The 27,667-nt window shown below is 40.9% G+C and overlaps 2 protein-coding genes across 6 annotated transcripts; one reads left to right on the top strand and one right to left on the bottom strand.

Moving 5' to 3' along the window:
- The first annotated feature begins 1,540 nt into the window (after positions 1-1,540).
- c3h1orf174 (chromosome 3 C1orf174 homolog) lies at positions 1,541-10,737 on the top strand. Of its 2 annotated transcripts, none has more exons than XM_088331692.1 (4): positions 1,541-1,732; positions 5,536-5,607; positions 6,715-7,086; positions 7,148-10,737. In XM_088331692.1, exons 1-4 carry the CDS (start codon positions 1,724-1,726, stop codon positions 7,283-7,285), a joined length of 591 nt encoding a protein of 196 aa, XP_088187818.1. In that variant the 5' UTR covers positions 1,541-1,723; the 3' UTR covers positions 7,286-10,737. The 2 variants fall into 2 exon arrangements, with proteins under 2 accessions (XP_088187818.1, XP_088187817.1); XM_088331691.1 differs by having other exon boundaries at positions 7,145-10,737.
- Positions 9,665-27,667, bottom strand: dffb (DNA fragmentation factor, beta polypeptide (caspase-activated DNase)). Of its 4 annotated transcripts, XM_088331688.1 has the most exons (9): positions 27,457-27,539; positions 24,771-24,823; positions 23,870-24,145; positions 18,744-18,833; positions 18,457-18,642; positions 17,355-17,434; positions 17,102-17,275; positions 11,143-11,243; positions 9,665-11,044 (listed from the first exon to the last, which is right to left on the bottom strand). In XM_088331688.1, the coding sequence occupies exons 2-9, from the start codon at positions 24,799-24,801 to the stop codon at positions 10,822-10,824; spliced, it is 1,161 nt and encodes a 386-aa protein (XP_088187814.1). In that variant the 5' UTR covers positions 24,802-24,823; positions 27,457-27,539; the 3' UTR covers positions 9,665-10,821. The 4 variants fall into 4 exon arrangements, with proteins under 4 accessions (XP_088187814.1, XP_088187816.1, XP_088187812.1 ...); XM_088331690.1 differs by lacking the exon at positions 23,870-24,145 and having other exon boundaries at positions 27,457-27,534; XM_088331686.1 differs by lacking the exons at positions 23,870-24,145; positions 24,771-24,823 and adding an exon at positions 20,047-20,577 and having other exon boundaries at positions 18,744-18,870; positions 27,457-27,525.

Here is a 27,667-nt window from a genome sequence, read left to right as displayed (position 1 = left end):
TTTGAAAATGGTATATAATATTTTGTTGACATTTCAAAAATATTACAATAGAAAATAAAACAAACGGAAAACAACCCTTGATGTGCTATAACTAAAAGTATTGCAATAAAATTCTCTAAATGACTGCAAGTACTGTATCGCGTTGTTTTGCAAAAGTAAATATTTTCAAGGCGTTTCCTTGACTGACTACTTACTTAATGATCTGCAAAGATAAATGACGATTCTCGAGCGCATTCTAGCGGAAGTATTGGAAAATTACAACACATTGGACAGGATTAGTGGCTTCAAACGGAATTTGTCAAGTATACCCCAGTCAAATATACTGTATCCTGCCTTGAATTATTTTGGTGTTCATTACATTTTATTCAGAGATAGGATGATTTTTGTCACGTTTATATCTTCGTTGACTTGATATTTCTTCCGGAAGTGACGTCATCGTATCCTTTTAGCGTCACGATGTCCTTAGCGTGAACTTCATAGTAATGTGAATTCCGGGCCTTTTTTAGAGAACCGGCTTTTTCGGCCTCCCCCGCGTAGGGGCAATCAAATGAATCATTTCCTCGAGTACGCCATCATGCAGACGGAATAATTTGCAACATGCCGGGTGCATTTAATAAAATAATAGGTTGTAAATCATTCTCTGGATACAATATTATCTATCCACCTATCTATATGGCTGTCTGGCTGTTGCTAATCAAACGTCACCACTTACGTCACTAGTAGACAGGGGCGGATTCAGGTTAGTTCTAGTGGGTGGGCACAAGGGGGTACGACATATATGTGGGGGTGTGGGAAGTGGGGTTTCGGAAAAAATGAAAGTTGCTACCAATCCCTCGTGTGTACAAAGTTTTTTTTCACATGTTTGTATCTTCAACCCCATAGGAAAGCTGTTTATGATCTAATCATTTTGGAATGTTAAAATTCAAATGACGGACTTGCCTCCTTGTAGATGTGAATTACAGAACCATCAGCTGCAGCGTGTGCTTATTGTGTAAAACTGGAAACTGTTGTGCCAAAAAAAGAAAAAAAATAATAAAAAAAAGATGAGGAGCCGTAGAGAAATAGAGAGTGCGAGATGGAGTGGATAAGAAAGAGAGAGGAAGAGAGAGAGCATGAGAAAGAGAATGAAAGAAAGAGAGGGAAATAGAGAGAGAGAGAGAGAGAGAGAGAGAGAATGAGAAAGAAAGTGAGAGGGATAGTGAGATAGATAGAGAGAGAGACTATGAGAGAGAGACAGGGAGTGAGAGAAATGAAATGATCTGCATTTATATAGAGAGGAAAATAAAGGGAGAGAAAGAGAGTAGGAAAAAGAAAAAGTCATAAATTGAGATAGATAGATAGATAGATAGATAGATAGATAGATAGATAGATAGATAGATAGATAGATAGATAGATAGATAGATAGATAGATAGATAGATAGATAGATAATTCAAATAATAATTTACACCTGGCTCATTTTCTTTTTTATGGGCGATTGGCTTCCATTGTTCACTCCAAAGAGTCGGCTCATAGAGCTGTTTCGTTTGTGAACGACCCATCCCTGGGACAGTTACAGGAAACAAGCAAATGGGGAAATGAGACGAGGCGTTACCCAAAGGTTTTTTTTTCTCGAGAACCAAAAACATTCAGAGAAGAAGGACGTCAACGTCACATCGGGAATGACAGCTGACCCAAAGACGAAGTAGTCAGCAATTTAGATTGAAGAAGTTGTTCCAATCGACGATGCACGAGGTCAGTGTCTAGCTGACAACTCGAGTGGTCGAGTGTTTGCATATATGTACTTCAATCGTTGTCTAGAATTCATTACAACTTTGAATCTATTTCTTTAAATATATCAGTTTGTCTTTCTCGGTGTTGTTTGCCAAGAAAAACAGCAACTTGACTGACGCGAGACTTCTGTGTTCCAAGTGAGCAACGGTCAAAATCTTAACACGTTGAACACAGATGTGGCTGTTTAATCAGATACGCGGGAATAATAGAATAGAACCCTTTCGGTGCTTGTAAACAATTGTAAAAGCCTAGCTGCGCGCGCATTGTTGAGGCAAAAAGGCGGAATTCATGTCAGTTTATACCATGACCTTATTCGTGTGACATGGCCAAATTGTTTGGATCCCACTGACTGATTGATGTTATCACGCGTCTAGACTTAATTTTGTTGAACGTTCAAATGAAAGAAGAATGTGTATGTTTTTTTTTTTTGTGTGTGACTTTACCTTTTATTTCCAAGTACTTTGAAATTGATCTAATATGGCGACACGCGGGCAGCACGGTGGGGCAGTGGTTAGCGCACGTGCGGCACAGTTCTGAGGTCGTGAGATCTTACCCCCTGTGTGGAGTTTGCATGTTCTTCCCGTGCTTGCGTGGGTTTTCTCCGGGTACTCCGGTTTCCTCCCACATTCCAAAAACATGCATGTCAGGTGAATTGGCCGGTCCAAATTGTCCCTAGGTGTGAATGAGCGGGCGAATTGTCTGTCCTTGTGTGCCCTGCGACTGGCTGGCAACCAGTTCAGGGTGTCCCCTGCCCACTGCCGGATGATAGCTGGGATGGGCTCCAGCACCCCCACGAACCTACTGAGGATAAGCGGTGCAGATAATGGATGTATGGATGGCAACACGCACAGACAAAGCAACTCTTGGCACACTAATTCAATGTTTTTTGTGTAAAGTTAGTCTTTGGATGGAGAGGAGCTTGATGACATCGGTTACAGACATCGTTACAACATCACTGACGAATTGTTGAGACCACCGGGTGCTCTGCGGATTATTATTTTTCTAGGAAGCGATGTAGGCAGCGTTGGAGGCCACGTAACAACTCTCGCAAATACAGGCCGAGTCCATAACTCATGAAACGGATGACTTGGAGATACACCTAGTGGAAAACTGACGGTTGTATTTTAATCTTCACAGAGACCTTGCTCAATCGATGCTGGCGGTCGCTTGCTACATCACTTCTTGTACTGTAATGATATGCCCTCCAATTTTGTTGTACCATCGTATAATGACAAAAAGATTATTCATCAATTGATCATCCATTTATGCTGTTACCTGTTAAGTTATGGCCAGAGCAAGAACCTGACGTGCAATGTGCCATTCGGAGATAGTGGTCGTGCAACATAAACCCTAGGCGAAAATATTGCGCCCATTTTCGGACAAAATTAGCTCCAATTAAAGCCCAGAATGTCCATGAAAGGCAGGCTAAAAAGATTGCACATTTATCCGGTGAGTGGAGGGAAGACATATGCTCCGAATGAACGCATGCGACCCATGAGGATGGCCTGGGCACACCAAAACACCTTGTCAATGACTGTGTGCCGGTCACAGCCTGAAATGAGTCCCTGAAATCTCAATATTTCAACTCCAAACTCTACACCAAATTCTTTTTGTAGAGCGTATGGGTCTTGTTTGTACATCTATGTTGTCATAACTTGGCCCGGGACGTTTGACAACAGCCAATATAGAGGTTTGATCGCCAGATTTCCAAGCCAATCACAATAATATTAAGGTACGATTTACACCCAACCAGTATGGCAGCCACTTTTTGGGTTGCCTGGATGTTGTCACATGATTAGGAACAGTCAATAGACCCCTCTCCGTGTTTGTAAACAAAAGTGATGTAGCGTAGATGCGTGTGAATTGTTGAGGCAGAAGGGTGGAATACAGTCTGTATACAGCAGCCTCTTTGACAAACGTGGATCGTAAATAGTTATATTTAAAATAAGCACAAAGTATTTGCAAGTAACAAGATAGCGACTTTATTTTAGTGATCAAATTCAACAACAACAAAAAAACTGTTTTTGATTGTTGTCACACCTAGATGGAGTTAGCTACTTTGTGGAGCACAAAAATGTGGGACTTTTTTTTGCCTTTCATACAGCACTTGACAAAATGGGGCAACTAACGGGTAAAATACCTTTTTCATACCAGCAAGTTAAATGGACGAAAAAGGTGGCTCATATGACCAGTTCATATTAACAGTAGCTTAATTCACACACAGGTTCAACTTTAGAATTGACTTTCGTTGTGTTGCACTCACTTGAACTTATTCAGTGCCATAATGTATAATTACAGTTTCAGAAGCCTTGTCCCTAAGTGCTTAAATGTAAAAATACATTACAAAAAAAAAACTATTATGAAGGGTTAGACGCAGCTCATCAGTAAGTATCAAGCCTCTAAGTTTCAGTATGAAAAATCACCATTAAAAGGCAGGAGTGGCTTTGATCAGATCTTTGTCCCCACATAGAGGGAGCCTTCACTTCCTAGTCTTGCTTCCTGTATCTAGAGATTGGAGTGTGTAGGTCGCCCCATATGGCAAGTAGGTAGTGAAGCAGTGTAAGTAAGGAAAAGTAATGGCAGAGCTTTTTTTCTTTCTAAAAAGAGGAGAGTCCCTTCATCGTCTGCACAGAGAGGGATGATGTTTTGTGCACAACCGCAGAAACGTGATCCCCTTGGTGACCAAAATTGTCTGATCACGTCACTGGAAACATGGGTCACTGAAGAGTCCTTGCAAAGTTCATGCAATAACTTTTGTATTCTTGAATTGAAAATGTTATTTTGCAAGCAAAGTGTCCTTGTGTTTATGGAAAGCATTGTTTAGATATTGGAAGAAAAAGTCGTTTTTTTTCAGTTTTAATAGAAATGGGTGTTTTCATGAAATATGGCAATGTTCAACAGTTGTCAACCAAACAATGGTAAAAGCTAGAAACAATCATTTTTTTCCTAATGAAAGATGAGGGTTGAAGCTTTCTTTTGATTATTTTAATGCACATATGACTTCTGAACTACATTTTTTTGTAGGCCTTCAAAAACAAGTCAAAATAGGCTAACCGACTTTTCCCTTTTGAGAAACGTTTGGCATTAAATGAGTTAAATTGATTGTTAGTGCTGGCAGGACAACATACAGTAGTAATATTATAGTATTAAATATGATTGTTAAAGATCTATCCACTAGCACCAGTTGTAGCGAACTTACAGTCTATAGTAAGCATTGGCAGCAAGCACAGAGCATTTTCTCATCCGGCACGTATCTTATTTACACTTACTGAGGCATTCAACATTCAAATAAATCTAAACCAGATCGCCATGACAACTTGCAGAAAAGAAATGGACACAGCAAACATGGGTATTCCTAATGATGTCCTTGTCTAGTTTGCCATTTTAATGGTTTGCAGCCATAGTCTCCTAAGGTGATTTTGAAAAGGCTCATTTCCACTTGGAACTGCAAAAAAATGTGCTCCTTAAAACTGCAATTCGTGCACCGGTATACACAACAGCTGGACATTTAGTTTTTTGAATTTCGAGTCTAATAGAAAAACTCGCTCCCTTTAAATTCGAACTGCCACTACCGTTGTTCCGGGTCAACAATGCGCACGCATTCTCCGCTGATGACGTAGGCTGCAAAGGGGTCTATGAGATACACAGAGAGTATATTTACATTGTATCTACATATACGAAGGCGGTGTGGAAACACAGCGGTTGATAAGCCAATTTTCAACTCTTAAATCCTAAAATATGTTTACTCTTGGCTTTTATTCCAGATGTCTGGTCAACTCAACGAATCGAAACGCAGAAAGCGGAAGAATATCTCTGACGCCACAACCAACCAAAAGGTTGGTTTACTCAATAACTCTATCTTTTACGGAAATCAACTGAAGGACGGCAAACATTTTTTCCTCCTTTTATTCGTCAAAAAGGGTGCCCCCTTGTAGTATTTTGCCACTGAATGTCCCTTTATTGTATTTTACTTAACTTCTTCCTCGGTAGTTCTCAAGCACAAGTACAAGGCTGCACATTAGTATACAGCGACACCGCAGGAAGGGGAGTGTATTACACGACACCACATATTCCCTTTTTGGTAGAATAGGACACAAACAGTAGCATTAATCTAAAATACGCAATAACTCTTCGGTAAGTATGAGCTTATAGAAAACATACATTTCAATATTCATTACCAGATTAGAGGTAAATATTATAATGCAGGGGTCACCAACATCATTGAACCAAGTAGCCCGCTAAGATCACCTGAGTAGCTTGCAGACCGGTCCTGAAAATAACTCAACGGTCTGTGATTTTTCTAGGACAGAGGTACTCATACGTTTTCAGAGTGTGAGGTACTTATGAAATGACCAAGTCAAAATGATCTACTTACCTAAAAATATGAAGTTCAAGAGCAGTCTCACATTAAAAAAGCATCCCAATTAGTGGAACTGAATGCTCACAATTTTTATCAATGTACACCTGAAAAAAATCACATATGTTTTAATCAAAATAGAAAGATAAGTGATACAATATTTAATTTATAATAGGTGTCAACTCGGTGACTCAATTTAAGTCAGTCTTTCTTTTCCTCAATTATGTTTTTGATGATGTGAATTTTTAAAATCTGAATTGTGAATATGCTTATGAGTTTATTGTACCTCAAAGATGTAAAAAAGGGTTTATTTGAGCGTGTCTGAGAAATTTACGTACTTGGCACACGCATCATGAATGAGCTAGGGCTGCAATTATGACATAAGCCACACGATGGCGGTAGCGGGTAAAGAAGTTCTAAAACCCTTACGGATTATTTAAAAGCAAACTTTGTCTCTGACACATTTATTCGCGTTTGAGTTCACAACCATTGCGATGTTTGTATCATTTGATCGATTGTCCAGCTCAAATCGGAACGGGCTCTGTTTATGACTCACTGCTAGTTTGGTCTTTTATCTGGATCACAGAATTGTGCCACAAGAAGGAAATATGAGAAGGGTCAGAAGATGCATCCATCAGCAGAACACAACTCCGCAGTTAGCACTGACAATGAAGTGGGCAGTGAAGAAGAGAGACTGTCCTGTATCAGCTGTGAGTGCCTCCTGTTGGCAGGCAGGCGGAGGTGCACAGCATCACCGCTGCTGGACGGACAAGAAGGAAAGGAGAATGCGCTCCAAGCGTCTCTTTTGCTGGACACTTGCACTATGTACGATGGACTTGACATGCCTGAACTTGAGGTCATGGATTGCCAAGAAACGGAAAAGAACCTCTTCCCCGATGATGACAGCAACCAGATTCTTCCTGTGGGGCAGTTCTTTGGAAATCTGGACACCGTACAGGTAGGTAAACTGATGCAAAATGTTGCCAGTTTAAGCAAAACAAATGTATTTTCCTTAGCAGGAATTTCCTCAGAGAACATCAGCGACTTCTTCCCGTTTTCAAAAGCCTTACAGACGGCGGCATTACTTTGCTCCAGCAGACAGCGACGAGGATGAGGTGGAGGCAAGCACGGAAAAAGAAAACAAGGACTCTTTGTAGGGGAAACCCCTTTGATGGACTTTTCAGCCATAATAGACTAATTTTGCCCACGGAGCTGTCGCAAGCACCATAGTCATTGACGCTTTGGCCCTGGAATTGGTATGTGAGAAAATGTGGTATGCGGGTATGGTAAGCGTAGCTATTAATTATTTGTCAGACTGACCTCAAAACAGTCACTTTAAAACAGTTGAACGTCGACTTTTTGTGAAAATTAACAAACCAAATGGTGAACCAGGGTTTATAACACTTGTTATTTGTTCACATTTAATGTGGGATTATTTTTACTGAATGACAAGTGCAGTTATTTATTGTCGTCTAGATGGTAACTCCTTCCTGACACCAATAGGTGGGACAACGTCTGATGTGATAGTGTGCAACTAGGTTTGTACAGCGGGCACAGTTGCTGGACTGGGCCTTTTCCACTTGTGGTTTGGAATGGCGCCACTCCGGAAGTATGTCAAGATTGTAGAGTAATTATGCGGGATTCAATTTGGCCACATGCTATCAGGGCAGTCTGTTAACACATGATGTAGTAACAGAAATCATGGCTTTATTGAAAATGACATGGTGATGCTGACATAAACACGTTTAATTTGCCTTACGTTACACAAATTGGCATAAATATCCATTTTCTGCACCGCCTATCCTCACTAGGGTTACGGGAGTCCATACGGGGCAGTTGCCACCCTCAATGAGTTGCCAGCCAGTCACAGGGCACACAAGAGACAAACAAACCCTGTCACTTATCAGACGTAGAGACAATTTGGACCCACCAATCCACCTGACATGCATTTTATCGGAATGTGAGAGGAAACCAGGATGCCTGGAAAAACCCACGCAAGCATTTGGAGAACATGCGAACTCCGCATGGGGAGGCCGGAGTTGAACCCTAGAACTCTGAAACATGGGGTTGACGTGCTAACCACTCATCTGCCGTGCCGCTTGCCATAAATAATACAAAGTAAAGTCAGCATATATAACATTAAAAATGCACTAAAAACAAAAAACCTATGTGCATAATAGCCAGGGGGGCCTAAATATAAAATTCACAGATATTTAACAGCAGGCGGTGCACTCTTGCCTGCTGTACTGCCAGCCACAGTTGATTCCCTTAAATGGTACGCAATAGAGCTTCAAGACTTTTGGGGCAAACCCTGGGCCTTGAAGATGGTGCGGCTGTATTCTTGCTTGACCAGCTGTTTGCAAAGTGGTGTTTCCTTTTTCTTTTTGGTGTCAGTCCAGCCAGCCCCTCTGTGGCAGTGCTTTTCCCCTCCTAAGGCTGCGTCTTGGACTGCAGCCGCCAGGCAGTCGTGTGCAAAGCTCAGTGTTCGTACGGGTGCTTGAAATTCTTGAAAATCCTCGAATTTTATTTTGTTTTGAATTTTCCAAAAGTGCATGAATTTTGGGTGAAGTGCTTGAAAATGTTGCAATGTTTCTTGGTAGTCTGACTCGGTAGACCACGCGTTAAATGAAGAAAAATAAAACAAGTCTGCTTAAAATAATGCCATCACGCCCTATAGTTCACACATAATTTAAACTTTAGAACAATTGACTTGCCTTACAGTTTGATGTCAGAGTTTTGTCAGTAAGAAGAACAAGACAATTTGATAGTACATAGACCAAACAGACGGCAGCACGAATAAACACTAATAAAAATGGGCTCAGAAACTTGGTTTCATTTTCTATGCCCCTTTAAGTCAAGGATAGCTGTTGGTTTAAAACTTGGCTTAAGATTGATCAAATTTTCTGGTTCTTTTTCCCACGGGCAGAACTCAAAACAACAGGGATTGATTTACAATATTTCTTATTTTTTAGTACTGGAGAAAACTGTCTTTGAAAGTCCTTAATAACTGCTTAAATTGTTTCATGAAAAAGGTATAAATACCTGAAAGTTTTGTGTAACAGATTCCAGTTTGGCCTGGAGCCAGCCCCCAGACACGATGAAGCCCCCATCTATGAGGCAGAAGTAAGGAAACATGACCAGAAAGCCACGTCCCAAGTTGGCCATACTTGGAGCACTTTGCTTATTTGCCAATCTTGAAGTCATTTTGTTCGGCAAAAGTTTAGCACTGCCTGGACTCTCCTCCGGCGCAATTGGTTGAATTGGACAGGCTTTAGTAGTTGCAGAATGTAGGTTTATGTGAACGTGATTGGTCCAGTTCTGTGAGAAGTCAGCCAATGTACGCAATTTGTCACGAACGTCATTGGTCCGAGACACTTCTTCAACAAAGTCATTTGGCAACCAACAATCAATTCAACACTAGGTCCCTTGAATATTCTCCAGCCCTAGGCGCAAATACTTCCTACAAATACAGTAAGGCTCCTTTTTGGTTGAAAAACACCACTTTGAGTTTGGTTAAAATGTTAATGTTTTGATACTGCAGTTTTACCAAATTTATTATGTCCACAGCATTTACATTGTTTTTGTGTGCCAACATTGCCTTTAGATTTTGGGACTTACTATATTCAAACAATAGGCCATTTAACGAGCACTTATTTTGCTTCATTTTCTCTTATTAAGCTGTTGATATTTTACTTTTTTTTCATCCCATAATGTTGTTGTTTATATTTTTTAAATTAAATGAACTTCATCAAGAGTGTATAAGGGTTATACTTAATAATTTGCCATGTCAAGCAAAAACTAAATATATTGTGTAATTTCATCGTTCTAACAAATGTTTAACCATTTTTCAAAACGAGAAAATCATAAAATGGGCAAAATTGTCTACCAGAGTATGTCAAACTTTTTTGCTCATTTCAAGTTCTTCCCTCTAACTAGGTAACACATCTAACATTTTGCTATATCAATTTAAATATAGTACTTTGGGATCATAGCACGTTAACCATATTATTTAGTTTCAACCCAAGATAATCGGTCTGCTACAGAAAATAGAGAATACAATAGTTCAATGAAGTGGAATCACAAAATCTAAATTCTAATAGAGCTATTGGAAACAACATGAATAATTTAAAAAATGTGCAGTCTGTTGAGTAACTGCTTGCACCTGTAGTTACAAATCCAGTCTTAAAAAGCAATAATCTGTTTCACACTAGTGGCCAAAATAAATTGTGAAAGTATAACCTGGGCTTCAACAAATTGTTTTCTTATACTATTTTAAGTGACCACAGCCAGTCTGTTTGAAAGAACAATTTAACGTTTGAAATTGTTCTGGCATTTCATGCTGATGCTATATTCACATAGGCAGCTTGAATACATATTCACCTGTACTCATATTTAAAAAATATCTTATCAGTGAGCTTGACCATGTCGAGAACAAATTGAACAGGTCACTTTGGACGCTTTGTATATGTTCATGCTTGTTTAACTTTTTAAATCCATTCCTTACACTGTTTATATTGTACTATGCAACTTTCAGACAATGTGATTGTCTCAAACTATTTCTGATAAACATTAAATTCAGAAAGCATTGCCGTGCCAAGAGTATCATCCACCAGCAGTGTTATGTGTTTTTTACTTTAAACAAAGTCTGCAGTCATTCCTCTGGGTTGTCTGGTTGATTAAAAACATTAAAAATTCATTTTAAGCGCAGCTTTTTGCGCTTACGCTTGCTTTTAAAGATTTTGTTAGGGTCACAGAGCAGTTTATGGGCTCCTTTGTTGTGGCACACGATGTGGACCAGCTTCAGGTTGTCCCGCGTAAACAGCATTCTGTAGAAGTAGGTCAAATTGATATCCTCGCTTGAGTGATTCTGCAGCGCTTCCATGAGGGTGGGGATTATGGTACGCTTCTTTTCAATCCTGTGTACAAATAAACTGTTTACTTATCATAGTATTCAACGTTACACAAAAGGCTGATTTTATTTCTGTTTCTTTATAACTCAGGGAAAATACCCAACCTGTGGTCTAAATTCCATGTGCTAAACACAATGCGGCCTTCTCTGCTGCCGTACGGGTTAATGGAGTGGAGAGATGAGCATCGAGTCTGGTCGAAGGAGCCCTATGGATGAGAGAAAAATCTGTTTAGGATTGAGAATGGGAGTCACAGAAAATCTTCCTATTCAAAACGTACTCCCAATGATGCGGCAACGGCACAAAAAAGGGCAAGCAACCAAAAGGGAGCTAACTGGCAGAAATATCACACGGCGAGTTGCCAACCAGTGTCTAACTGGCACCATTCAAAACAAAGCGGCCGCAGCCTCTGCAGAAAAACACTACGCTTTGGCTGACCAAATAGTACGCAGTGAGCAGCCAGGCTAACCGTAAATCGGCAAGAGTGCAAACAGCTACGGCAATCAATGCGAAGCGGGACAGGAATAAACCAAGGGGACATGTCAAAACCGGCGCCAACGGCAGGCTAGCTGGCGAAAGAACACACGGTGGGCAGCCAATAAGCGCTAACCTTGGAGCAAACAAAATGGGAAAACTAGTTGGACAAAATAATAAAAATTGTGACACACAAGGACAAAACCACCAACAAAAAGGCACAATTGCCTAACTAAAAGGAGGCGAAGGCAAATTTAAAAAGCACGTTTAATGGCTGTAACAATACATTGTCTGACAAAGAATGAATAAGCCGAGAATGCATGATTTCTTCACGATTTATTTGAGCGTTATGGCTGCAAATGAGTATATGAACACCTGTTAAAATGAATGTTAATTTTTGGTTCGGTAGACTTTGTTTACTATTACAGAGGTCAAACCTTTCCTTTCACCAGATTTGCACAGACTGCAGGAGGGATCTTGGCCAGCTCCACACAGATCTTCTCTAGATCATTCAGGTTTCTGGGCTGTCCCTGAAAAGCACGGAGTTGGAGCTCCCTCCAAAGATTTTCGATTTGGTTCAGGTCTGGAGACTGGCTGGGCCATGCTAGAACCTTGATATGCTTCTTACGGACCCACTCATTGGTTTTCCTGGTTGTGTGCTTCAGGTCGTTGTTGTGTTGGAAGACCCAGCCTTGATCCATCTTCAATGTTCTGACTGAGGGAAGGAGGTCGTTCCACAAAATCTCACAATACATGACCCACAACCATCCTCTCTTAAATGCTGTGCACTTGTCCTGTCCCATGTGCAGAAAACCACAACCAAAGCATGATGCTACCACCCACAGTAGGGATGGTGTTCTTTGGATTGTACTCTTCATTCTTCTCCGTCCAAACACGCTGAGTGGAATTATGACCAAAAGGTTCTGTTTTGGTCTCAGCTGACCACAAAACGTTATGCCATGACTTGTCTGTAACATCCAAATGGTCATATGCTAACTTAAATTGGGCCTCGACATTTGCTGGTTTAAGCAGGGGTTAATTTAGTCTTAGTGTATTACCTACAGTAACCTTGGAAACAGTAACGCCAGCTCTTTTCAGGTCATTGAACAACTCCCGTCATGCAGTTTCGGGCTCATGCCTCACCATTCTTAGAATCATTGAGACCCCACGAGGAGATATCTTGCATGGGGATCCACTCCAATTGAGCTTGACAGTCATGTTTAGATTCTTTCATTTTCTAATTATTGCTCCAACAGTGGACCTTTTTTCACCAAGCTGCTTCACAATTGCCCGTCGCCCTTTCCAGCCTTGTGGAGGTGTACAATTTTGGCTGGTGTCTTTGGTCTTCGCCATGCTACAAGTTAAAGTCTTTCAGATTTTTTTGGGGTGGACCTCAAATATGTGCATCTGATTCAGGATGATACATGGAGTGCAGGTGGACTTCAATTAGACGGGACTAAAGTCTTTCAGGGTCAGAATTCTACATGATACACAGGTGTTCTAATACTTATTTGCAGCTGTAGATTTAAGAAATCATGCATTATGATTTCTGTGGATTTTTCTTTTTAGTTTCTCTCTCCCGCAGTAGGCAGGCAACTACGATGCCAATTTCAGACCCCTTTATGATTTTTAAGTGGGAGAAATAGCTAAATAGCAGGCTGTTCCAATTGCTTTTTTCTTCACTGTATCCAAGTCAAGTCATTTTTATTTGTATAGTCCTTAATCACAATAAGTCTCTAATGGCTTCACAAGTTATTACATATAAGAAGTTTAGGGTATTTGTATGCTATAGAGTAGCAGCGAGTTTTAAGCTTAGATTTAAACATTTGCACTTAGGTTGCAGATCAGATCTCAGGGGGAAGAGCATTCCACAACACCGGTGCCAGGATGGAGAACGCTCTCGAACCAGGGGAACACTTCTTGGCTCTTGGGATCACCAGGAGACCGGCGCTCTCGGAACGAAGGCTTCGGGCCGGGACATAGGGGGAGATGAGATCTGAAAGATATGAGGGGGGAAAGTCCATGTATGATTTTGTATAGTAGTAGGAGAACCTTAAAATCGCATCTTAGGCTAACAGGGAGCCAATGCAGGTTAGCCAAAATTGGGGTGACGTGATCATACTTTTTTGTCCTTGTTAAAAGCCTCGCTGCAGCATTTTGTACCAGCTGAAGACTCTTGAGTCTGGTCATTGGAAGACCGGAAAGTAGTGCATTACAGTAGTCGAGACGGGAGATAACAAACGCGTGAAATAAGATTTCCGCATCCGACTGAGAAAGTATAGGACGAATTTTAGCAATGTTACGTAGATGGAAGAAAACGGTTCAGTAATTTTCTTCACATTTGTTTGAAAGGACAGATTGGGGTCGAAAATGACACCTAATTTTTTAAGTGAGTCTGTCTGTGTGATGTGGCAATTGTCTATGTTCACAGCGGTTTTAGAGAATAAGTCATGGGACTTAGATGGACCAATAACTAACATTTCAGTCTTCAGAGTTAAGACGCAGGAAATTGAGTGACATCCGCTCTTTTATCTCAGTGAGGCAGGCCTCCAAATTTCCAAAGTTTAGTGTGGCAGATTCATCCATCGGGAGATAGAGTTGAGTGTCATCTGCGTAGCAATGGAAGCTGATATTGTACTTGCGAATAATATCACCTAGTGGAAACATATAAATGCTGAAGAGAAGGGGGCCAAGCACTGAAACCTGCGAAACACCACAAGTAACACTAAATGGCTCAGATGTCAATTCTCAATATTTAACGCAGTGTGTCCTATCTGAGCGGTAGGATTGAACCATAATAGGACGTTTTCTGAGAGACCAATCCATTTTTCCAACCGTTCTAGCAAGATATTATCCCATGTGTCAAATGCAGCACTAAAGTCCAGCAGCAGCAAAAGTGATGATGTGCCCGAGTCTATTGCCCGTAGGAGATCATTGGTTACCTTAATCAGAGCTGTCTCAGTAGAGTGGTTAGTTCTGAATCCTGATTGCATTGATTCAAAGAGATTGTTCTTGGACATGAAATCATTCAGCTGCTGTGCCACTACTTTTTCAAGTACTTTAGAAAGAAACGGTAGGTTTGACACAGGTCTATAATTACATACGTTTTCTGGATCAAGGTTGGGTCGTTTCAGTGTGGGTTTAATGACGGCGGACTTAAAAGCAGCTGGAACTACACTTGAGGAGAGTGATATGTTTTAAATATTTAGAACTAAAGGTGCAAGAACGCTAAAGAGACCTTTAATAAGTGAACCTGGAAGCGGGTCAAACTGGCAAGTCGTCGGTTTGGCCGTATTCACCATCTGTTTAAGATTATCGAGTTACAGTTCACTAAAACGGGACAAAATCGCTGGACAGCCACCATGTCGTGCATCTATAGATTTGAGTGCTTTTAGTATGTGTTGAATTAATACTGTCTTTAGCAATTTCTTCCTGTATGCTTTGGATCTTCATAGTAAAGAAGACCATTATGTCGTGGGCAGAATGAGTGGAGCTATCTGGGATAGTCTGTTGCCTTGTGAGCGATGCTACAGTGTCGAAAAGGACCTTGGGATTATTCTTTTGTGACACAATCACCTTCGAAAGTTAGGCTGATTTTGCAGAGGCCAGGCCTGATTTATACTTCAACAAACTATCACACCAGATTTGATGGAAAACTTCAAGCTTGGTAGCGCGCCATTTTCCTTTAGATTTCCTGCATTCTCGTTTAAGGGATCTAGTTTCATCATTAAACCAAGGAGTGGTTCTTTTGGGTCGTGATTTATGCCGGATGGGTGCTACTGAATCAGGGGCACTAGCCAGGGTAGCGTTGAATTCATTTTGGAGTGGTTCGATGGAACCTATGTAGGAAGGAAAGGACGCAACTGCTCCTGGAAGGAGTTCAAAGCGCTCAGAAACTGTGCCCGTGCTTATATTGCATCCAGTGAATCCTTCAGTTTTTTTAGTACTACATTTAGCTAGCACCTCAAATGTAACTAAATAATGATCCGAGATAACTGTAGTACACGATAGCACCATCATGTTTGAGGTTAAAACTCCTCGAGTCAGAACCAAGTCGAGCGTGTTTCCATCTTTATGGGTTGGCAAATCTACCAGTTGATTAAAACCAAATGCATCAATTATAGACTGAAACGCAACAGTGAGTGAACTGAGTGGGGAGTTCATATGAATGTTAAAGTCCCCCATAATTATAATTTTGTCTGCATAGGTTACTAGTTCAGACAAAAGTTCAGCAAATTCGTCTAAGTAAGTTGTGTATGTCCTGGTGCGCGATAGATAGTTATCACATAAATTGACAATGGAGAGGACCTCATAACAAGAGCCTCGAAAGACTTGTGATTATTAGAGGTACGAGGAGTAAATTTGAGCGTTTTTTTTCAGAAATGAGCGCGACACCGCCACCCTTTTTCAACGTGCGTGCTATATGGCTACTCTCGTAGTCTGGGGGAGAAGCATAATTTAGCGCTAAATACTCATCCGGGCGTAACCAAGTTTCACAAAGACCGATACAGTTAAGTTTATAATCGTGAATAATATTATCTACAAGTAAAGCTTTAGGAGCAAGCGATCTAACATTCAAAAGACCAAATTTTAGCTTTGAATCATTTAACTTAGCTGTAGTCTTTGTAGAGATCGTCACGAGATGCCGTTCGTGTGCGTTGGGCTTCAGGCGTCGGACTGGCAGAATCGACGAAGAAATGATCGTTGGATTAGACAGATCTTTATGTCGTTGCTCCTTCAACTTCACACGCTTCCCTGCACGACATCCCCGCTTCTGTTTTCTGTCTTTGTGTCGTCTTCGTTTTTTTCTTTTTCTTCGGTGGAGCGTGAAAGCAGGGCGAACCCGAGTCCCTTTGGAGCTCATTCGGGATGTCATAGGTTGTATAGAAAGTGGCCGAAAAGTCGAAATTTAGACACCCACCCAGTCGGATGAGCTTCTCCCGTAGGTCTTATTGGCCACGCATGTATCCAAAAAGGAAAGCAGGAGGACAGTGGTAAATAGTAGGATAGCCGGATAGCCGCTACGTAAACACGCGCCGCCATGTTGGAAACCAGAACCGGAAGTCTCATTGGCATCTCACAATATACTGTCCCTAGGAATGGATGTTACCTTTAATGTCCTCAGTCAGCTCCTTACATACGCATTTTTGGTTCCACCCAATATTACCAGAACGGCGGCAGGTAAGCTCACCCTACGCAGCTTTTGCAGGTTAAGGAGGCAACTCCGACAAAACATTAATAAGGACCCCAGGGACAGGTTAAGCGTTAAGGTTAAGTTCCAATTCCTCTAAGCAGACATGAGCAATATGCCATCGCTGTTCACAACTATTGCTGTCTATTGCTGCCACACATGTGTGTTTAGGATTCGCTGTTTTGAAAGTGTAGTCTTCCTTCAATTACATTGCTGCTCTAGAGGAAACAAGCCAAATTAGTCAACTTTGATACTAAATTTCTCGAGTCCCTCGAGCCTGGAATATTTTGCAACGTAATTGCATAACTGTGGGGAGGAACACTTTACACTCTGTGCCGAGTTGAGAAAGGTTTTTGAGGGGGAATTCCTTTAAACACAGATGGCAATGCTGTGTTTGTTACCTGGCAGGTGAACCAGCCCTCTCTTGTACAGAGTCGACGCGACTCTTTCTCAGTGCGGTCAAAGTAGTGGCCGTTGTATTCGTCCGACTTGAGCATCTTTATGATGCTCTCAGACGCTTGCAAACACCTCACTTGGACTTTGTCGTTCTGCACAGCTTTGGTGGCTTCATCCAGCTGCAAAAGAGGACACAAAACTGATTGGAAGTTCCTGTAGTTTGGATTTGTCACAAAGGTTAAGTTACTTTTTGCGCACCTCTTTCATGTAACTTCTTATTCTGTTTTTACAGTTGTATATCAAGTAGGCGGACTTGGTCTTGAAGCGAGCCTCCACACCTGAGTGGGAAACAACATGGAGGCAAACAGCAGACTATCAGATCAACATTTATTTTTTTCTCTAAAATAAATACTTTTATAGCTGTTAAATCGGGGGCAGACAGACTGTGTTGAGGTTGCATACGGCCTGCGGGGCATTTGAAACCGACCCGCCAAAAGAAAACATTAAAAATTAGATCCTTTATTTACAACGCGAAACTTGTGTAAATCGTGCACCACGAATATTTTGTTATTAAAAAATTGGCATAAAATGTAGTCTCACTATTACTCGGCTTAAATTAAAACATTACATTTACAATAACAAATGTCCTTCAAAATCTGAATCCACACAAAAGAGTCGTTTTCCATGTTGTGTATTTTTTTTAATAACTTTTAGGACAACTGATTTTTCATTTCTCTAACATTTGTCTCTGGTACAGTGAGTTATCGTCGAGCTAACACGTAGCTCTAGAGCCGCATGCGGCACTTTGCCTCATCATATTTACTATATACTGCGGGTCTTTGCCTTGTTAAATGTTTAGTTTTTTTTGTGTGTATTGAGGGTGGACACTTTCCTTGAAATCAACACAAGAACAATACTTGTTGTTTTATAAGGGGAGGAGTGTGTTATGGGAAATAATATTTTTTTAATTGTGTCTGTTTGTGTGTGTCTGTCTGTCATGGCAGGTCGGTGTGTGGTGTGGCTCTTTTACTCTCACAGTTAAAAATTTCGGCTCTTTGTGTCAAACTTGTTCGCCACCCCTGGTCTAGCTGCTCAATTTCTGTTAATTTCAGCATGATCGACAACATTGAGCTTGATGACGCATCATATGCAAAACATTTCCTTTTCGCAGCCCAGATTGCCATTTAATGGGTACTGATATACCCTTAAAATTAAAGAAGACAGACTGATTGATATTTTAGGCCAGTTCGGCATTGGGCCTAAAAAAAATTCCTGGGGCACGTGAGACAAGCTTGAATAACACTGGAATAGAACAACTTCTATAGAACAATTCTGTGTTGAATGTCCTCTTTTCCCTCACCCTTAAACCAGTCTTCATCCTCATCTCTGGTCTCCAGCTCAGACCTGTCCTCCAGGTTCCGGAGAAGGTCGCTCAGGATTTTTCGCCAATTGGGAGACTTCTCACCTGAGAGGAGGCCCTTTGCCACCTGAACCAGGTGAGCGGTGGGCTGGTCCGAGCTCAGCAACTTGGCAACGTCACACACAGCTGATGGAAAAGGGTCGATTAAAAAAATCAAAACAAAAAACAAACAAAAATAAAAAACGTTCAATGTGAAGCTCAAGTCACAGGGAGACTTCTCAACATACCCCCCCCCCATGTTTGACCTTTGCAGAGGAGAACAAGTTCTGCGTTGTCAGGCACAGATGAAAAATAATCTTTGGTCACTTTTGTGCCATCTGCGTATAAACAAACATGTGCACCAGAATGTGGTAACTGCAAAACAACATGACAACAAATCAAGGTAGGAAACAACGATAGAGTTGAAGGAAATTACTGAAAATTACCAAAATAGTGTACAAGTGTTTACCATCGAAGTGCTGTTGGAATGCACAGTAAAATGTTTCAAAATGTTATATTTTTAAGTTTTCACCTGTATATTGGTCTATATTGAATCATTAACATTATTTAGGTACTTGGCGGCACAGTAGATGAGTGGTTAGCTCGTCCGCAGTGCAGTTCTGAGGTCATGGATTTAAATCCAGCCATCAGCCTTCCTATGTGGAGTTTACATGTTCTCCCCGTCCTTGGGTTTCATGCATGTCAGGCCCGGTTCTCCGCATCCGGCCAAGGGATATGGAGCACCGATGTTATTTTTTTTGTCATAAGAAGTCTATGAGTTGCACTTTGTCTGGCCCCAATCAAGAACCTGTTTGTCATGGGTGAGCCTACAAGGGGCTTGAGCCCCCAAACAACATACCTCCTAGGATCATTGGGAAAAACAAACTGCTCCACCACGATACGGTAACAAATCACGGAGGAGAATTGTTATCTAAATGTTTAATGATTTATTTTGATTATGTACACAATTTTGGGGGGTACGGACTTATTTTATTATTTGGCTTTTAGTATGTCGCATTTATATGTGATGCAGGCGGAGATGAGAGTATATACAGTACTTGAAGGGTTTTGCTGGTCACTTTGTATTTTGAAACGGGGTGAATATATTTTACTATCTCTGCTTTAAACTGTACAATCCTTTCATTCGATACATTTGTGAAGTGCATTTTTTTCGCTTAATGTGGGTCCTCAAGTCAGACCAGTTGAGAATATATGCAAAACACCATAAAGCGACATGATAAGCGGGCAGTGGACAAGTTAACGCTCACCTTGGCACTTTGTTTTTTTTTTATTCGATCGTGTTGAGAAAAATGTTTTTTTTTTCCTTTAGATACCCGTTAATATAAATGTAACACCCAGAGGATGCTCACCTATGATCTCACTATTTAATAAACCGAGGAGGACTACACTAATGTACTGTGTTATACAAGCATATTCAAACAATAGACAAGCATTACAAAAGTCACAATATCCGCTTGATTATTTAATAAAACGCATTTTCTTTGCGTTTGGGGCATTGTGTTTGAACGAAACCAGAAGAAAGTTACGAACCTGCAATAAATTGCAACCTTTTTGGAGCAATTCATTGACGTCGCTCGCTGCGACTCCGTACTTCATGCTGTCGTCGAGGCTCCTGATTTTAAAAGGTCTGCTTTTTCCCACGACACCAACCATTTGGATTATCTTCTGCACGTTTTGTCGTATTTGCAAAAACTTATCTGTCCTTCGGATATTTTTCGTGAGGAATCGACATGAACTTAGGTAACGCGTCTGGCGCTGATCTATACGTCGACGTTTCTGCCATGTTGTATGTGGAAACTGAAAAATCATTACATCCAAATTCCCACCCTCCCAAGCAACATCCTGCAGTCCTCTGCCTGGGATGCCCAGATGGGTCCTCTCCCTTCTTACTTCTACCTTCCACAACCACCCGAATAACCAGGCCGTTGCTGCCGGGACCCCCACAGTGGAGCTCCGGTTCCCTCCTCCGGGTGGGTGCAGACGATTCTTCTTTATGGCTGCGTCCTAGGCTTGCCGCTCGCAGATTGTATGGTATCTTCAGCCTTGCCACATCCAACATGCCTGGCGAGCGGATACATTGCATAAACAGATTGATGATCTTGTTCACATGTCTATGCTCGTGCCGCCTAGGACTTCGAATTTCCGTTTGCAGGATTTGCTAACCCAGGATGCATTGCGTCATGTCGTCAATGTTTCCTGAAAACTAGGCTTTTAATCTGAAGATCATTCTTAATTCACGAATTTTGTTGGGTCCGTACAACAGAATTGTGTGTACAATCTTTTATATAAAATATTTTGATTGAGGTTGACAACTTTTGCACAGGGGTTCAGTAATACTGTATTGTTTTGCGTGCCATATATAAATAGATTGTTTTAATTCATATTAGGAAACCAGAGTGATCTTAGGAAAGACGCACAGGGAGAACATGCAAACTCTGTACAGAGAGGCAGCGGTAGCTGGAATTGAATCTTGGACCTTCGCACCGAGGGGTCACACACTAACCACCCAGTCACCGAGCTACCTGATCATGGACTATTTTTTTGTTTTATTAAATGCTTTATTAAACAAACCGCATACAAATTTCCGTACAAAATGCCAACACAGTATTACGTGAACATTTTAACCAAATTGTAGAAACGATCCAAACTACAAGAAAAATAGAATAATCTAAGATGCCCGGGGGGAACAATATAAGTAAATATACCAAAATGTTTACAAATATTGTGATTTTCCATTGACTTCTTGTTTTGTGTAAGCTTGATGGACAAAATGTATACTTTTACTTCAAATTGTTAAGGCATGAATTTGCATCTGTAAATGTAGAAATAAACATTGATATATAGAAAATAAATGTTTATAGGAGGTTGACAATGAAGGTTTCTTTCGACATTAATTTATATCGCTCTGAGTAAAATATTCCTAGAACAATATTCTTCCAAAATAGTCTGAACCCATTGTCAATCTTCCATCCATCCATTATCTGCACCGCTTATCCCCACTAAGGTCGCGGGGGTGCTGGAGCCCATCACAGCCGTCTTCGAGCAGTGGGTGGGCGACCCCCTAAACTGGTTGCCAGCCAGTCGCAGGGCAACTCACCCGCCCATTCACACCTAGGTACAATTTGGACCGGCGAATTAACCTGAAATGCTTTTGGAAACTGGGAGGAAACAGGAGTGCCCGGGGGAAACCCATGCAAGCAAGGGGAGAACATGCAAACTCCACACAGGAAAGTTTGATCCCATGACCTCCGAACTGTGCTGCAACGGGGTAACAACTCATCCGCCGTGCCGCCCATTGTCAAGCTTATCAACTATGAAATTATAGATTTCAGACAATAAATTTCTCACAAGGGGCACTACCAAAATATATGCATTAGAGCTTCAGGGTCATCAGAAGAAAATATAGATTTATTATCAATATCTTTATTAAAGATTTTTCCAATCTGCACTTTGAAGGGGTATGAATTATTTTAAGCAACATTCCTCAAGCTTTGGTTCTTAAGAAATAGCAGTTGGGTGGCAACAAGACATTTTTCCAGCCAATTAATTGAACATTTTTCTACATCGCATATGAAACAGTCACATTTCCACTTTTACACAGTGATCTGATAAGTTATCTTAATAACGATTTCCGATTTTTATATTCATATTAGTATCCACCAAAGGCCTATACATTTGCTGGGATCCTTCACCATTTGGATATTTCAATAACACACAGATTTAAAAAAAATGCTTTCTTTTTGAACATTACTTCATTTCAAACAAAATTGGCATGAAACAGCCAAACAACAACACAGAGCAATCAAGTTCAAGGGAACAGAAAGTGCGATGGAAATACAAAGAAACAAATTTTACAATAAAAACAAAAATAATAAAAATGACATGTTTAATACAATAGATTGGGGAAATTCTTAGTTACAATTTACACTGTATATCATCAGAAAATTTGGATTTTTTATCAAACCGAAGGGTGGTGTCTGTAATTTCAAAATATTGCACTGGCTAACGCCATTTTCTTGCTGAAATCATCATTGCAGTTCCTATTGATGTGTGTTCACCACAGGAAATGTTGCTCCCAATTTTGGAAAAAACCCTAATTGTGATTTTCCAGACAAGCATTGAAATTTTGATGTTCTGCATTTTTTTAATTTGCATTTATATAGCGCTTTTCAAGTCAATGACTTCCCAAAGCACTTTACAATGTGCTTCACATTTTCCAATAGCGGCCGTGCAGCCATGTAAGGCGCTAACCTGCTTATTGGGGCATAAGGGGTTCAGTGTCTTACCCAAGGACACTTCGACACGGAGGAGCCGGGATTCGAACTGCGATCTTTTGATCCCAAGACGGGCGCTCTACCTCCTGAGCCACTGCCGCCCAATACCAGCGATGATGAAAACTAAACAAAATCTAAATAAATGATTCATGATTTTTTTTATATAAAAGTGAATTTTCGGTTCTTGTTTTCATCTTTGTAATTAACCATAGTGAGAAGTGTTTCCCATAGAATTGTGTGAGATCCTGGTGGGTGGACAGTCTAGGGCTGGGGTCTCTCACATGCGGCCCAGGGGCCAATAGCGGCCCGCAGGTGATCGTTTGACGCACCATCATAATATGAAAGTTTAAAGGGACAGTTGAACATTTAGTGCCTCCTAGTGGTAGAAAAAGTCTTTCATTAAAAAAAAATATATTGATGTAAAAAAAATATCCAAAATACACAAACTATGATTAGAACATCCATTTAAAGAACAAAATAAAATTGTTGTTCAAGAAATTTGCATTTATTTTACATACCATGAGGTTATTGTAGTCCTCTTGCTACCGCTGTAACCAAAAACCTGAAAAAGGCTGGACAAGAAAATGGGGGTAAAATTTTGGTCCCTCTAAGTTGTCATAGGGGCATCACAGCAGCGCAGTGGTTAGCGCGAGTGTGGCAAGAAGATCGCTGGGATGGGCTCCGGCACCCCCGCGACCCTACTGAGGATAAGCGGTGCAGATAATGAATGGATGGATGGAAGTTGTCATAGTTCTTATCCTACCTTGCACTCGTTGTTGGTTGCACTACACACTACAGCACCATCTGGTAGTCCAATATTAAAGTTAAGTTAGATAGATAGATAGATAGATAGATACTTTATTCATCCCCGCAGGGAAATTCACATTTCCAGCAGCATCCCTGCTCTGAGAACAATACAATAATAAAGCAAAAAGAATACAATATGCAAAAACCCAATGTGATGTCCAAATACCCACTGTAGCGTCTTGTATAAAGTATTTAAATAGTGCTACATAAAATACACATTGCAATAAAAGTACGGTAAAAATGCAATGTAGGGGGTGTGGTTTAATGTGGACCTTTACTCCGCCGAGTGGAGTTAAAGAGCCCCATGGCATGAGGAAGAAAAGATCTCTTCAGTCTGTCCGTGGTACAAGACAGTGACAGCAGTCTGTCGCTGAAGCTGCTCTCCTGTCTGGATATAATGCTGTGTAGTGGATGTGATGAATTGTCCACGATTGACCACAGCTTTTTCAGTGCCCGTCTCTCAGCTACTGTTGTCAGGCTGTCCAGCTCTGTGCCCACAACTGAGCTCGCTTTCCTCGCCAGTTTATTGAGACGAGAGGCATCCTTATCTGCAGGTAGATTGGATCCGTTTTTATACTCATTATTGTTATTATTTCTATTTTCTCATATATATAAAAAGGATGATGTTGGTTAAAACTAACTAACTAACTCCGCCTCCCCACCCTTCATAGTGAGACAAAAACAATGTTTTCATCCAATCAACAATTTATAAACATAGTAATTAACCAATAAACCAATTAATCCAAATAGTGTGTAAAAGGACGAAAAAAGCCAGCAAGCAGTAACACCAGCTCGTCTGCTCTGTTATATAGCGCCGTTCTAGTTGGCCACACACTCGATCAATCAAATAAACAATCCTTGAAAAAAAAACATAGTGTCTTACGATTACACAATCGCACTACGTCACATTGTGATATTGATTCGTTTTTGGTTAATCGTGCAGCCCTTTGCCTACAACTCTAGTGGTTTAAGTTGTCCACAATCCACAAGTGTGTGAAATTCTTAGACGCACCCAAATAAACTTCCCTTTTTAACTTATTGGAGGGTTTGGGTTGGCATTTGTAATGTATTTTAAACAGGCCTTTTATAACTTTCACCATGTTCATGGTCTAATGAAAGAAAATCGCCGGCACACACTTGAATTTACTTCCCTGCGAACCCCCGACCACCTACTACATTCTCCCTGCCTCCGTTCCTCCGGCATAATGCGCTCCGTGGCAGGAACACTGAGGGTAAAAGTAAGATAAACATAAATAGGTACGGTGGGGAGGAACAAACATACTACAGTGCATCCGGAAAGTATTCACAGCGTTTCACTTTTTCCACATTTTGTTATGTTACAGCCTCATTCCAAATTGTATTAATTTAATCTCTTATCTCAAAATTCTACACAAAGCACTCCATTATGACAATGTGAAAAAGTTTTTTTTTTTCAACTTTTTTTGAATTTATTAAAAATAGAAAACTAAGAAATCACATTTACATAAGTATTCACAGCCTTTGCTTAATACTTTGTTGATCCCCTTTTGGCAGCAAATACAGCCTCAAGTCTTTTTGAATATGATCCCACAAGTTTAGCACACCTATCTTTAAGCAGTTTTGCCCATTCATCTTTGCAATAAGTCTCAAGCTCAATCAGGTTGGATGGGAGACGTTTGTGCACAGCCATTTTCAGATCTCTCCAGAGATGTTCGATCGGATTCAAGTCTGGACTCTGGCTGGGCCACTCCAGGACATTCACGGAGTGGTTCTGAAGCCAATCTTTTGAGATCTTGGCTGCGTGCTTTGGGTCGTTGTCCTGCAGAAAAATGAACCTTCGCCCCAGCCTGAGGTCAAGAGCGCTCTGGAGCAGGTTTTCATCCAGGATATCTCTATATATTGCTGCATTCATTTTTCCTTCTATCCTGACTAGTCTCCCAGTTCCTGCTGCTGAAAAACATCCCCACAGCATGATGCTGCCACCACCATGCTTCACTGTAGGGATGGTATTGGTCTGGTGATGAGCAGTGCTTGGTTTCCTCCAAACATGACGCCTGGCATTCACACCAAAGAGTTCAATCTTTGTCTCATCAGACCAGAGTATTTTGTTTCTCATGGTCTGAGAGTCATTCAGGTGCTTTTTGGCAAATTCCAGACGGGCTTCCATGTTCCATTTACTAAGGAGTGGCTTTCGTCTGGCCACTCGACCATACAGGCCTGATTGGTGGATTGCGGCAGAGATGTTTGTCCTTCTGGAAGGCTCTCCTCTCTCCACAAAGGAACGCTGGAGCTCTGACAGAGTGACCATCAGGTTCTTGGTCACCTCCCTGACTAAGGCCCTTCTTCCCCGATCGCTCAGTTTAGAAGGCCGGCCAGCTCTAGGAAGAGTCCTGATGGTTCCAAATGTCTTCCATTTACGAATAATGGAGGCCACTGTGCTCATTGGGACCTTCAAAGCAGCAGACATTTTTCTGTATCCTTCCCCAGATTTGTGCCTCAAGACAATCCTGTCTTGCAGGTCTACAGACAGTTCTTTTGACTTCATGCTTGGTGTTTGTGCTCTGACATGCACACTCAACTGTGGGACCTTATATAGACAGGTGTGTGCCTTTCCAAATAATGTCCAATCAACTGAATTTACTGCAGGTGGACTCCAGTTAAGCTGTAGAAAGATCTCAAGGATGATCAGTGCAAAAAAGATGCACCTGAGCTCAATTTTGAGCTTCATGGCAAAGGCTGTGAATACGTATGTAAATGCGATTTCTTAGTTTTCTATTTTTAATAAATTCAAAAAAGTAAAAAAAAACAAAAACGTTTTCACATTGTCATTATGGAGTATTTTCTGTAGAATTTTGAGATAAGAGATTAAATTAATACAATTTGGAATGAGGCTGTAACATAACAAAACTGAGTTCGGCATTACTAACTCATACTTATTAGAGAAAATGTTTAGTTTTAAACTTTTTGAGGGCACCTCAAACTACACACCCTACATTTAAAGATTCAACCCAAAAGAATAATTCGCTGACAAAATTCCCAAACATATGTTTACATTCTCGACATCTTTGTGTGTAAAGGATTTTATACATTTGACTATAAAGGATTTTATACGATTGACTTAGTTTAATGCAATAAAGATATTCACTGACTGGGCTTTAGTTCAATGACAGGGCAGGCTGCATAATATTATGTCTAGGAAATTTTGATAACAGGACTCGTGGATTTGCTGACGCAGGACGACAGGCGCTGTTTTGGGAAAACGAGACATCAAGGCGCTGTGTTGTGAGATCGTTGGAAACAAACAACGGCTTGGCACGCCCATGGGAGGAGCCGAGACGCCATCTTGCGGGAAGACATGGGCCATTAAGAGAAAGCTAAAGGACTTCAGAATAAGGCTTCCCGCACACACTCCAACGACACTACTTCGGCCGGCTCCTGAGTATACTTAGTTCTTCTGTTAGAAAAAATAAACACCCGCCCCGTGTGAAAATGTCGGCTTTCCTGGTAATTTTTCTCTCAAGAAACGAGCGCGCATAATTGTTGGATGAATGTAGGTTGTGTTTGGTTAATGGAGATAACTAATTCGAACAACTTGGTGAGCGGTACGTTTTGATAGTTAATTCTCAACACGATAAAACATTTTGCTATACATAGAATAAGATTGATTTCATTTCTATTGTTCTTGTTCTGTATGATAAGTCCAAATGTTATATGTTCACTGCATAAGGTGGGAAAAGTGGAAATGACAGGAGTGATCCAGAGCTGAACATATTGCCAGAACTCTTGTACCCGGACGTAAGAAAAACACATTGTCAGTGGTTTCAATATCAGTGTTGAAAAATGAGGAGATTTTATCTTCAATTTTAAAACTTGCAGATACCTGGAGAGATGGTTCCAAAGACTTTTGCATTGTCACTCGGTAACAAGGGATCGGTGTTGTCGCCAGCGCCTGCTTGAGTGCTTTAATGCAGAACAGCCACGTGACTATTACCATAGCAACAGACGCTTCGCAATAGACGACACCATGTATGAGGTGTGGCACCACAAACACAATCAACATAACACTTTTTTATCAAAACATCTCAACAAAA

This window comes from Urocampus carinirostris, chromosome 3, assembly GCF_059441175.1.
Source record: "Urocampus carinirostris isolate Australia breed hairy pipefish chromosome 3, RoL_Ucar_1.0, whole genome shotgun sequence".
NCBI lineage: Eukaryota > Metazoa > Chordata > Actinopteri > Syngnathiformes > Syngnathidae > Urocampus > Urocampus carinirostris.
The sequence above is the reverse complement of the archived record's forward strand: the minus strand, read 5'-3'. Positions and strand labels throughout refer to the sequence as shown.